Here is a 14003-nt window from a genome sequence, read left to right on the forward strand (position 1 = left end):
TCTATTTGTTTGTTGGAATTTTGCAGTATTTTATAAGATGGTTTTGTGGTGGCTCTTCTTTCCATTTACATCATTGTGGCATTTTGTATATTGCTTTATTGGTTCTACTTACACCATTTTGCATCAGTTCATGTAAGTCCTTCCATGCTTCTCTGTATTCATAGTCTTCATGTCTTACAGTACAGTAATATATTCCATTCCCTTGATATATCACCATTTGTTTAGCCATTCCCTGATCAAATGGCATTCACTTTGTTTCCAGTTCTTTGCTAACACAAAACGTGTTGCTTTCAAAGTGTTGGTATATGTGGTGACTCTCTTTTTATCAATGAACTCCTTAGGAACTTTTGTCATTAAACCCCCACTTTTTTTTGGTGGGGAAGGTAGGGAGGCATGATTGATGAGAGAGCCCCAGACCTATGATTTTACTGATAATGTAGAAATTCCCTCCACTGATGCTAACCCAGAGTTGTCCCATGCTTTATAGTTTTACAGAGTTGCAGGGGGCACTGAGAAACTAAATGATTTGCCCACAAAAACAGAAAGAAAAGGTAAGACTTGAACCCAGATCTTCTCAGTTCCAAGGCCAGCTCTCTAGCCACTAAACCAACCTGCCTCTATGACTTTTACCTTATTGGTACTCAAATTTCCATTAATTACACAATATATTAGTGGTCATAAGTCAATCTCCAGAGTATCCAGATTCCTCATCCATAAGATGGGGTGGTACCCTACAAGCCTTAAATAAGAATGTACACGTATATGCTGTGAAACTGCAAAGCATTATGAAAATAAGTGAGTATTATTATCTATTATTTGAAAGGAAGGTATACACGGTCTGAGATCAATCAGCAGTCTATCTCTTTTTTATTTTCTAAAACAAAAGCATAAAAATCCATTTAAAAAACACATCCCTAGCAGGGGGCTTTGTTTCTAAGGAAGTGCAGTACAGTAGAAAGAATATCTAATTTACAATACGATGACCTCATTTCAAATTATGACTCCAAAACTTACTACCTGGTGTGGCCTTGGGCAAGTGGTAGAACCACAGAATCTAAAAACTGGAAGAAGCCTCAAAAGTTAGCGTTTAAGTGATAACAGAACATAAAGCTGTTCCCTCCAGGCCTTTTGCTTCTTGGCATTACTGTGCATCTTTTATCTCTTGTTGTTGTTTAGTTGTATTCAGCTCCCCATGACCAAGTTGGACCATACTACCCACGTGGTTTTCTTGGCAAAGATACTGGAGTGGTTTGCCATTTCCTTCTCCTGTAGATTAAGGCACACATGGGTTAAGTGACTTGGCCAGATTTGAGTTCAGGTCTTACTGACTCCAGACCCAGTGCTCTATCCACTGAGCCACCTATCTGCCCATCCTCTACCTCTAGTATTCCTCTATTACCAAAATAAAACACTCAGTCACTTCACCTTTTGGGGCTTCGGTTTCCTCATCTGTAAAGTGAGGGTGGATTCAATTTGATGAATTCTAAGTTTCTACTAATCTCTCGACCTGTCCAAAGCAATAGTCTCAAATGTGGTGTTTCTATACACCCGAGGGATCAGATTGGAAACTCCTACAATCCTATGGGAAGTCCCATTCCAATTTTTATCAGAAAAATCTGAGTTCTGATTCCAGAATAAATCCTGCAGCAATGCTTCTTCAGAAAAAGAAAACAGTGCTCAAAGGGAGCTTAATAAAAGCAGTGCATCTACCTGACAAGCCACCTGCTGTCAAACAATGAGCTGGGAGCCTTGTCGTCATTCTCACATTTCAAAAGGTACCAGAATCCATCCTGTGACATCACCCGTCACTGCTTATCTGCACTAGTTATGAAAATGAAAGCTGCTCCATCTCATGCCACCAGCAAAGAATAAGCCATCCAGATAACCAGAAATAATTATAAAATAAGTGAAAAAAAGAAAGGCTAGTAAAATCTCCATTATCAGTAACACTGAACAAAAAGTAATACATGGACACATTAATCTTCAAACTTACCTAAAAGCCCTTAGCCAAATTTCCTAAGTAAAATCTCACCTCCTCTCATTGACACTATAAAAGCAAGACCAAACAAAAGTATAGGAGCAGGAATTTAGGGAGACAAAGGGCATGAATTATATACAGATTGGCCAATTAGACTCTGCATAATTGAGAATCATTTTTAAATATAAAATTATTTCAGTTAAGATCATTTTTTTCCTCCTTACCTGACAGGCAGATGTAGGTTAAATATTCGCCTTGACCCCCAGTTGCTAGGAAAGGAATCTTTTTCTTCGTCCTCCGCTTGACTTGGACAGCTCCCAGCATCCGCTCATCAAGAGGTGCAAAAATTTCTTTGCTGATTGCAGATTTGGCACTCATTGTAGATCAAAGATGGAGGACACTCAGTAATTTCTCTAAAGCAAAAACCACAAGAAGGATCAGAGTTAATGTTACTATAAGAATTCCCCATAAAAATACAATAAGATACTATAGAATACACTACATGGTGGTATTGTTTAGTCATATCTGACTCTTGAGATCCCATTTGGGGTTTTCTTGGCAAAGATGCTGGAGTGGTTTGCCATTTCCTCCTCCAGTTCATTTTACAGATGAGGAAACTAACGCAAATAGGGTTAAGTGACTTGTCCAGAGTCACACAGCTAGTATCCGATACTGGATTTGAATTCAAGAAGATGAGTCTTCCTGATACCAAGCCCAGTGCCCTATCCGCTGTGCCACATAGCTGCTCCAGTACTATCTAGCACCAAGTACTATAGCTCTATATAGCACCAAGAATACAATAATACTATAAAAATAGGTAGCAAGTTGTTTTTCTTATAAAGAAAGTTTCTATTTCTAAGTTAACCACTACTTTATAACACAGCGTCTTCATTAAAAAAGTGTGCTCCTCAATTATGAACATAAAAAATAGGTACATCTGCCTTTAGCCTTTCTTGGGAGAAATTAACTACTTCAAAGTGTTCTTTAGTTTGTCAATACATGCCCTCTGATCACTCCTAAATCTAACATCATAGAATAATAGATCTAGAGCTTTAAAAGACTTTAGGAGACAACTAGTCCAACATCTTCATTCTGCAGATAACTGAAGCCCAAAGATGTTAACGAAAGGTCACAAAGGCAGTTTAAGCGACAGAGCCAATATTCAAATGCAGGTCCAATGCCAAGCTCAGCGCTATTCATGCTGGCTAACGTCTTTCTTCTCCCTTACCCTACACGGCACAAGGTTCCATAGGCCCCAACTGAGAGCCTGCCTATTCCATTGCCCAAGAATCCTTAAAGTCACAGAGTTCCTTGCAGTTCCTCTACACCCGCTTTAACTGCAATTTAAGTCCTTCTCTCCGTTCTACCTATGATGAAGAGCTGCTGTTTGCCACATGTTGTCTTTCCCTCAGCAAAGCAGTTAAAACTGTTTCTCTGAACCAAGATTCTGGTCAAATAAAAGTATACGTTACTATTATATTGTCAACGTTAAAAGATACATCCCTGTTTTCTGTTAACAACTGGTAAATAGCTAGCACTTAGAGAAAGCTTTAACGTTGGCAAAGTACTTTACATATGCTATCTCATTTGGTCTTGACAAAAATCCTAGCAAGTAGGTGCTATTCTTATCCGCATTTTATAGATGAGAAAGCTAAGCCTATGAGCGATTAAGTGACTCTTTGACCATAGTCAGACAACTAATAAACATCTGGGATAGGATTTAAACTCAAGCCTTCACTACTCCAAGTCCAACACCTTATTGCCACTTGATAAATTCACAGTTTGGAATCTGTATGTTATAGAGGCATTTATTTGGGTGCTTGAAGGGGAGTCAGTGTGTCATCATGGAAACAGTCCTAGATTTGAAGTCCAAGGAACTAGGTTCAAATCCCAACATTGCCACAGTTTCTTACACTGTAAGTAGTCACATCCTCTCAGGATCTCCGTTCCCATGTCTATAAAACGAGAGAGTTACACAAGACAATCTATGAGGTCCCTTCTACCTCGAAATCTATAAGCCTCTGATCTTAAGTGACTCTTGTATCAAAACAAAATGTATCAAGAAATGTTAAAAAAGAAGTATTCCATGCCTTCTCAAAGTTTCATAGGAGACAGAGCATTTCACCTTTACCCCTATAATACTATAAGCTGTATTATATTGTATTTCTCTGTAGATGCATACTTATAAAATTAGACTTCATCTTCAGGTCTGCTAGGTGGCATAGTAGAGTACCAAGACTGGAGTCAAGAAGACTCATCTTCCTGAATTCAAATTTGGCCTCAGACACTTAGTAGCTGTATGACCCTGGGCAAGTCACTTAATCCTGTTTGCCTCAGTTTCCTCATCTGTAAAATGAGCTGGAGAAGGAGATGGCAAAACACTCTAGAATCTCTGCCAAGAAAACTCCAGATAGGGTCACAAAGACTTGGAAGTGACTGAAAATGACTGAACTGCTTCTTCAGGACAGGTATCATATCATTTTCTTACTAAACGGCAAGCCCAGCACACAGCAGGCACTTAAATGAACTGAATGATTTCTGAAGTTGAAAGACCATGAACTTAATGTCCTAGCATTCTTGGGATTAGGCTAAATATTTCATTACTTTAGCCTATCTCCAAATACCCTATTTTTCAATGCTAACATAGTAAGAAATCTAGCCTTTCTGTTCTAGACTCTTCTATTTCCTCTACAAGCTGTCAGTAACTGGGTGATGTTGGATAAATCATTTCCCTTCCTGGGACCTTAGCTTCCCCATCTGCAATAAAAAAGGATTGGATTAGCTGGTACTATATATTTCTAATAGGAGCTTACATAAAATTAATGATTATAGTAATAATAGCCAGGATTTCCACAGTGCTTTACAAATATTAACTCATTTTATCTTCACAACAACACTGAGAGGGAAGTGTTAGTATTATCCCCACTTTATAAATTAGGAACCTGAGGCAGACAGAGGTTAAGCGACTTCATCAGGATCACACAGAACAGTGGCCAAGTGTTTTAGAAATATTGCTGAAAATTCCTATAATTTATATTCTTGTAAACAAATCCAAGTTGTATTTATGTTTAAGGAAAAAAAGGGGGGGAAGAGGGACACTTCTTTGCTTCACATAGTGAGGATTTTTTTTTCCCTCCCTGCTGGACTTGAACAGAGAAGGCCCCATCTCAGACTGCATAATTTATTTTTCATCCTTTACTTGTGCTACCCAATTTATCTCCATCCGGTTTATTTTTACTTTTTCAAGATCAATCTGAATTCTAACCCCATCATTCCAGATTTAGTGACAAGAGTAGATAGCCAAAAACTTACATTATATATAAAATTATATATTGTTTTAATTTTATATAATATGCATATATATAATTTATATTACATATAAAGATATATACGGAGAGAGAGAGATCGATCTAAAGTTTACAAAGCACTTAACATATTATCTCATTTTATTCTTTTTTTTGCTAATAAAATGTTTAATTTCAGAAGCTGAGTTGACCATTTGTAAATACACTAAAACATAGTAAATGCCAAAGTGAGAATCTCATTTTATTCTTACCAGCACCCTGGGAGGTAAGTGCTATTATCATCCTCATTCTACAGACGAGGAAACTGAGACAGACATGTTTAAACGACTTGCCTAGGTTCACAATGCTAGTAAAAAATCTGAGGTAAGATTTGAACTCAGGTCTTCCTGTCTCCAAAGTCAGTGCTCCCATCAACTATACCATTTTACTGTCTAAATTTAAGTATGAAAATAAATGATGAAAATAAATTGAACCACGTACAGGGTCAAGTCTTGTGGCACAATTTCCCAAATATTGTAGCCAATAAATAATAAGTAAGGCTGACCCTCCAAGAGTTCAGCGGGCCCTTTTATGTTCTGGAATAGCTTATCAGGCTTATTAAAAAACACCAAGCAAGAGACAATCTGTCACTGGGATCTAAATGTTGCAGAAGTAGCAGCAGTAAGTCTCTCAGCCCCAATTTCTTACTTGGGAAATGGTTTTTGTGTTTTAACAGAATGATGTAGGCATGGGGTGTGGAAAGAGGTCAAGAGCAGAGGGAGGTTTCCAGAACTCTCTTCAAACAAAATCAGTTCCTGTGTTTCTGTTCTAGCAGTTGTTGTCTGAATCTATGTGACACCATGGACTTTTATCCATGAGGTTTTCTTGGCAAAGATATTGCAATGCTGCCATTTCCTTCTCCAGTGTATCCCTACATTACATATAGGGAATTGAGGCAAATAGGGGTGAAGTGACTTGCCTAAGGTCACACAGTTAATAAGTATCTAGCGCCAGATACGAACTCAGATCTTCCTGGCTCCAGGTTCTATCCACCGCACCACCTTGATGCCCCTTCTATTCCAGGAACTGGAGTCAAATCCTTCATTTAGCAAAGATCCCTCATGCAGAGCACTATGCACTGACAGAGATGGATACAAGTGTGCTCTCTGCCCTCATGAAGCCTACAGCCTAGCAGAGGGGACAGATACAGACACAGCTATAGCACATGCTATTACATTCTAAATGCCTTAGAGACAGAGGTCCACAACAAAATGCTAAGTGAATTACATCACTGACAACAGAACCTTCCTGCCGCCATCAGAAAGAAACCAGAGCAAACTGATTAGACCAATTCAAATAGCAATCTATGATTTCAAAAGAGCCACTAAATATTTTTCTCTCCCGGAAGTCATTTAAGTACGTTCCTAAGCATAGAAGTTCTAACATAGCTGGATGTTAGTTAAGGTGGAACTGTTTTTTTATTGTTTTCTCTTTTGGAATGCTGGGGTAATCAAGTACCTTTGATGAGTCTTGCCTTTCAAATGCAATGGCAAGCAAAGTGAACTTTTTGTTGTCTGTTTTGGAGTGCTTCTCTGCACTAAGGAATCTTTGATTGAATTGGGAGTCTTTGATGACCTGCTTACTCAAGGGAAGGCCTAACCATGTGCGTCTGAGTCGCATGTTGTGACACCCTCTGACCCTGAACAGGGTATATAAACTCAGAAATTGGCGTTTTTCCTTTGGGGCTCACTGATGGAAGGAGTGGTGAGACTCTGGGCAAGCCATCGTAACTACCTCCCGGCTTCGCTAACCCAGACCCATTGGTTCTTCTCTGGTAACTGAATTGTGATTTGGTCTGTTTATATTGTCTCTGTTTGTGTCGGGGTCCAGCTGGTGGACCCCAACCAGAGTCACCAGGAAATGAAGACACGGATTGGGTGGGTACTGGAACACAGCACGTTTATTGAAAGCTAGGCAAGTTCTTATATAGTGTTTCTACTGCTTTGAAGCCTTTGTGTGAGTTATATGCCAAGAATGTTGCCTGTGTTTCTTCAATATTATCACTTTGTTTTTCACATGCCACATTTTCTTTTTCCTGTACTGTATCTCCGTGTTCCATCTCAGTCTGGGTACACAGAGGCCCTGTTTGGAGCATTCCTTGGAGCCTTTCCTCAAAACATGAAGAGTTCACATTGAGGTCAGACTCAGACTCAGGTCTGGGTCTCTACATGTTTGTAGTTTGTTTGTATTTGCTCTGAAGTTCAGGGTGCTGGCTTTTTCCCCCAAACTAAGTTAATGATATTTGTATGTTTGATTAAAGTGAGATTGTTAACCCCCTAAAGTTACTTTCCTTAGTAAAGTAGATCAAAGAACCTGTGCTGGCAGCTCTTGTTGCTAGTCTTGTCGGGTCTTACACCTCCACAGCTGCTGCTGGCCACATTATTGTTACATTTGGCTAGACAGAAATGTTGATCTGTTTATATTGTTTGTTTGTAATTTGTTTATATTTGCTCTGAACTTCAGGGTGCTGGCTCTTCCCCCTGAACTAAGTCAGTAGTATATGTATTTGTGTGTATATATACATATATATACATATATATGTGTGTGTGTGTATATATATATATACGTATATATATATATATATATGAATATATGTATATATATATAAATAATTAAACTGAGATTGTTAACCCCTTACAGTTGCTTTCCTTGGTAAAGCAGATCAAAAAACCTGTGCTAGCAGCCCTCCTGTATGCTGGTCTTGTTGGTCTTACGCCCCCACAGCAGCTGCTAGCAACATTGTCGTTACACTGGAACACTGTAAATGATAATAATAACAACAACAATCACCATCATCATCATATTTGTACCTCCCTAGCCTCAAGGCACCTCATCAGATTTCCATGAACCCTAAGAAAGATAAGAGTGTAAAGTACATCAGCTTCAATCTATCCTTTCACCAATAAAAAATAATAAAGTAATTTTTAAAAGGAAGAAATTGGACAAGAACATACCTCACCTAATTAAATAATCCCTTCTGCCATGAATTCCATCCCAGGACACATTTTTGTGAAATCATTATCATAGGATTAGAAAACTTTACATGGTAAAATCTGTCAAATTGAAAGGGGGGGGGTGGGGAGAGAAGAATCTGGAGATCCAACTGTTCTTTCAAGAAATGGACTTTGATCACTGAGTATTGCATGGGAAATAGGGAGGGTAAACTGAAATACAAAGTCTCCCAACAAACAGGAGAATATATATTGGAGGATGACTGCAACAAGCCATACCTAACACAATCTAAGTCAAACCACACAACTGAAATCTTAAAAGCTATGAAATCCAACATAACGTACCAAAATCTGATTATTTCTCACCTAGGACTCCAAAGCCTTTTTTGAGCCAATGTACCAGTTCTACCAGATCCCACACCCCTCCATCTACCTGTATATATCAATGGATTATCATCAGTTGACAGGTAATACGTAGGAACCAACAAGTGGAAGTAAGGGCAGACAAAAAGAATATGACCCCAGTTATCCAGTATGATGTTAGTCAACTCCAGCCTGTATCACTTACAATCGACCTAAAGAGAATGAGTCTTTGCATGTTGTACCCTTCTATCAGCAAGCATGGCTATTACGTTGTTCCATCCAATTTATAAAGTATCAATTTTCACTATGTCTTCTAAATGAAGTCAGCGAGCTGCCTTTGTTAACCTGATGGCAGAATCTTGCTTGACAGAAATAGAATGACCGTAGTTGTTCAAGGTTCAGGAATCACTCAAAATTGGAGCTTAACAATTTCCTAGTAGTCTCTCTACATTGTATAAAGATGCTATTGATCCTCTGGACAAGGAAGAGGCTTGACGCATGCTGCCATAGAATCCAAGGTTAAAAAACTTCTGTGAAAATATTTGGTCACACGGGAATAATCTGTGATTCCTTTGGGGCTGGAAATTCCCCCTACCAAAGCAAATCATACCCCATCTATCACTTGGGAGATCTAAGTCCTAGAAATGCTCCTAAGGTACCTAGAACATGGAGTGTATAAGGTAACTAGCATATAGAGCATGCTCATGTGTGTATGATTAAATATAAAGCCACATAAATTCTCAGTGTTATAAGAGTGCCCTAGCAGGCACACAAAACCTCTTAAAACACAAAAATGTAGTAATGTTTCTTAGCTCAATACCTGCAGTCTTCAACTGGTGGTACCATTCATATACAATCAAAATCAATGTAAATTTTCTAGTTCCTCCTTTAAAAGACCAACGATATAATCATGGACTGATCAGCTTCCTTTTGGAAAGTTTACTAAAGCAAACTTTCTTTGTTGAATCAGTTAAACTTCCTGTTAGAAGGTTAAGTTCTTTGAGAATAGGGATGGGTCAGTTTACAGGATGAAGGAACAAGTGACAGAGACAAAGAGATATAAGGGCTCCTCCCATTCAGTCTGTATTTGCATCTTTTCAAGGGTGAGCCCATTTCAGATTTCATTAGACCATTTTGCCCTTTACAAAAGATATGATATTTTGAGATGGTTTGTATCTTGTTAAAGATATGAGGCTTTGAGTATTTTATGTATACATAAAAAGAGCAGGCAATCAGTTAAGCAGCCCACACAGAAAATGAACTTGCTTCCAGGACATCATCTTCCCCCTCTCCCCACCCCTATCCACTCATCTGCATGGAATAAAATGAGAGACTTAGAATTTTAAAAAAACTAGGGAACCTTGTACTCCAAGCTATTTGGTGATTATTCAGCAAAAAACCATTGCCTAGTTACAGCCTAGTGCCTATAGAAATGAAGATTTGGGAAACATACAAGACTGTCACAAGAGTGTCTTCTCCCACCAAGTTGCTCCAGCCCTATGCTATAAAGACTTGACACAAGGAAAGGATAAGCTGCCTTCCCATAACCTAATTGGGATGTGAAAAGCCTCAAAGCTGAAACCCTAAAGGAATAAATTGGGAAGGCATTTGCCTGTGCTAGGGTAAGAGTCCCTGGCTCTTTCTAAAAGAATGTTGCAGTCAGAAAAACCTGGAAAGACTTATAAGAACTGATGATGAGTAAGGAGAGCAGAACCAGAAGAACATTATACATAGGTACAGCCACACTGTATGAAGATTAACTTTGACGGACTTAGCTCTTCTCAGCAATGCAAGGTTCTAAGACAAGTCCAAAAGGTTCATAATGGAAAATGCTATCCACATCCAGAGAAAGAATTACGGAGTTTGAATATAGACGGAAGGATACTATTTGCTCTCTTTCTGTTTGGTTTTGGTTTTGCTTTCTTATGGCTCATTCCATTGGTTATAATTCTTTACAACATAATTAATGTGAAAATATGTTTAATATGAATGTACATGTAGAGCCTATATCAGATGGCATGCTGTCTTGGGGAGGGGGAAGGCAGCTGCCCAGAAAGGAACAGCCCAGGGAATCCAGGCTCAAGAGTTCTTTGTGTCTGAGATGCCTATGCAACAATGGTAGAGATTTCTTCCCTTCCCACTCTACCAGCCATTAAACAGTTCAGATTATGTCTATTCAACAGGAAGACTCAGACACTTGACACTTACTAGCTGTGTGACTCTGGGCAAGTCATTTAACCCTGACTGCATCACCCAAAACAAAAAACCAAACTATCTATTCAAGAGAAAAGACACAGATGAGGGATTTCAAAACACATAATTCTGACAGATATGGATACAGAAAAACAGTCACTCAAGGATGAAAACATCTTGGAAGAGTAGGACCCCTGGCAGAAGAAAAGAAAGCAATGAACTCAAAAGAGAGGCAGAGGTGGCAGTTGAGAGTCAAGCTACACACAGGAATGGACCTTGAAAGTTCAGCTGCATGAGATATACCACAGTCACTGCGCCCAGTGGGGAGCTTTGTGCGGATTACACAGGATAAAATGAACCTCCAGGCCCTGGAACCTGCAGTTCCAGAACTGTGAGTTGTTTTGTCCATATGTATTCCCTACATCTATTTTTCACTACTAAATTACTGCCCCTTCTTTCCATGAACAATGTATTAGCTGGAGAGCACACTCAAGGTTTGTGGGAGGAAGTGTTTTTACTCTGCCATCTTCAGGAAATGCCCCTGTTTTGAGTTAATTAACTGTTGGCTTACTTAGCCCACCCTGTGCTCATGTGAGGGCAATCATTTTCAGGAGTAGCTGCCACAGGATACCTTGGAACCTGTGAGAGTAGAAGCCACCCTTTGGGGTGGTACCCAGGATCAATTACCCATAATGTACACACATGTATAATAACAGACTAAATATGCATAGTACTTGGCCCTTAAGCAAACTTTTCACTGTGACTTACTGTGTCTCTTACTAGAAGAATATGTACATAGTTCATTGAAGAAACTAAAGAGAAAGTCAGATACCAATGCAATAGACTAGGCTTTTGGTTTGTTTTGATTTTTTTGGGGGGGGTATGCTAGCAATGAGTTACAAAACTTGACGTTGCAACTTTATCTCTATATGATTTCTATTTTCTAAATTATTTCATATTCAATCATTTTTAGCATAATCGAGAAAGTGAACTAAACACACTATGAAGACAAGTAAGGATATTCGAATACAGATGCATATTTAAGGACATAAAGAAATCACAACTATCAAGATTGCTATTGTGAGGAATTAATTTGTTCTAACACAAGAGTCAGAGAATATTATTTATTATTATTAGCTAGCAGTTATATAAGACTTCAAGGTTGACCCAGTGCTTAGCATGTTAAATGTTAAATCACAACAATTCTGTGAAACTGATGCTATTTTTATCCCCATTTTACCAAGGAAGAAACTGAGGCATAGAATTACGTGCCCAGGATCACACAACTAAGTAAGTGTTGTAGTATTCAAACTCAGGTGCGCCTAATGATTTATCCACTGTTACCTAGCTACTAAAAAAACCCAAAAAACTACTAAATAAGAAAACAGAAACTCATGACACCACAAACAATAGGAGAAAATACGAATATATTAACCAGAATAAACTAAAAAGATCTTTGTTTTGCTTTTCTACACAGAGCAAGTGACCAGAGAAGGAAGTGAGTGAGACATGTTGCTAGAATGTGGAATAAAGGATATGTTAAAACCAATGCCCATTCAATACACTGAACACATTCTCTGTGAAGAATATATGAGATAACATAAACAGGGTACAAAAGTATAGATGAATCCTAATCTGCATCAAGGAAGGAAACATTCCTATCAATAGGACCCTACCTTACTACAACTCAGTCTGCTAGACTATAAATTTCATAAGAACAGGGACCCTTTTGCAATCTTCTTTTTATCTCCTCTCGTGCCTAGAACAGTGTTCACTTATAGTAGATATCCAATAAATCAACTGTTAAGTTATATTGTTCCTCAAAAAATAACACTGAATATATATATGCTCACACAAACATATGTATATATACACACAAACATACACACACACACACATATTTTTTCATAAAACAATCATTGTTTCTGGTTATATACCTGTCTTCCTCTAGAAGCGACCTGATGGAGGTGGGGAGCGGGGGGAGACTGATTAGGTTTTAGTCCTAGTTCTATCACAAACTAGCTATATGACTCTGAATAAACTATTTGCCTTTTGTGAACCTAAGTTTTCTCATTTTACGTTACTTAGAAGGTCTAAAGATAATGTCAAGCTTTAAAATTGTAAGAATCTAAGATTCCCAGACTAGTATTAGCAGCAAACAGACAGATCAGAAGTCACTGAGAGAGACATGAGCTGACTTGGAAAGATAACTTTAGAAACAAGAATGAGGCTGATGTGGTTGGACCTTTGGTCATTTCCCATGTGACAATGGGTCCCCGTAGCATTGCTACTGTTACGGAAATTTTTTATTTCCTTTTATTTCTCTGGCATCTTTTGGTCAATATTAACCTCACCTGACTAAAACCTGTCTCATGGGATATAAAAAAGCCTTAAGCATTCCTTACATAGAAGCTGGAGGAAAAATCTCAACTGTCCCTGACTCCTTGGCAACATGTAAATTCCCCCTCCTCCTCCTGAATCTATTTGTGAATCCTATAAATGTAGTTTAATCTGTAATCTGACTTAGTTTATCTACAGAATTTGTTCAGTGAAGTTTGTTTCCTTAGGGCATGTGTGAGACTATGACTCTATTTAGCTTAATGTGTTCAACTTTTATGACACTGAAGGAAGCTGAGGATTATGGATCTATCTTCTCTTTAACTTTTATAGCCCAAGAAGAATGTACAAGATTGCAGTATGTAAATGCATTATTTCTCTGACACTCTGATGTCATTTTCCCCATAACAAGCCTTGTCATATTCCTCATAATTGTTCGGGTTTTCTATGAGGCCTGAACCTATGCATGAGCTTAATAATAAAAACTAGGTTTTTACTTCTGTCATTTCTGCATTGTGGTAAATATGTTTATTTGGCAGCAACCCACCATGTGAACTCCAAAAGGAGATATTTCTCCCTTAACACTAGCCAGAACCAACTCCCCTGGTACAGAGAAAGCACCCTGAGAGGTGCTACTGGCTGCTGGATCTGTCACATTTTTCTATCATGCTACTGGTGCTGGAAGAGATGAAATTTCTTCTTGATAACATTAACTATTGTTAAAATCAACTAATAAAAAGGGGGGTGGGGGAGAGTGACTCACATTCACTTCACGTAGGCTATTTTAGTCCCCTATCTTCCCTGCTGATATATCCTGTACTCAACGCCTGTCCCTTG

General features: G+C 38.5%; 1 protein-coding gene across 1 annotated transcript in view; it reads right to left on the reverse strand.

Moving 5' to 3' along the window:
* STXBP6 (syntaxin binding protein 6) overlaps positions 1 to 14003 on the reverse strand; it is a 359755-nt gene that overhangs the window by 240017 nt on the left and 105735 nt on the right. Inside the window, exon 2 of the mRNA XM_036735103.1 lies at positions 2203 to 2391. Within this exon, the coding sequence (XP_036590998.1) occupies positions 2203 to 2356 (154 nt within the window). The 5' untranslated portion in view covers positions 2357 to 2391. The remainder of the gene's footprint in view (positions 1 to 2202; positions 2392 to 14003) is intronic.

The sequence above is a fragment of the Trichosurus vulpecula genome, chromosome 8 (assembly GCF_011100635.1).
Source record: "Trichosurus vulpecula isolate mTriVul1 chromosome 8, mTriVul1.pri, whole genome shotgun sequence".
In the NCBI taxonomy this organism is placed as follows: Eukaryota; Metazoa; Chordata; class Mammalia; order Diprotodontia; family Phalangeridae; genus Trichosurus; species Trichosurus vulpecula.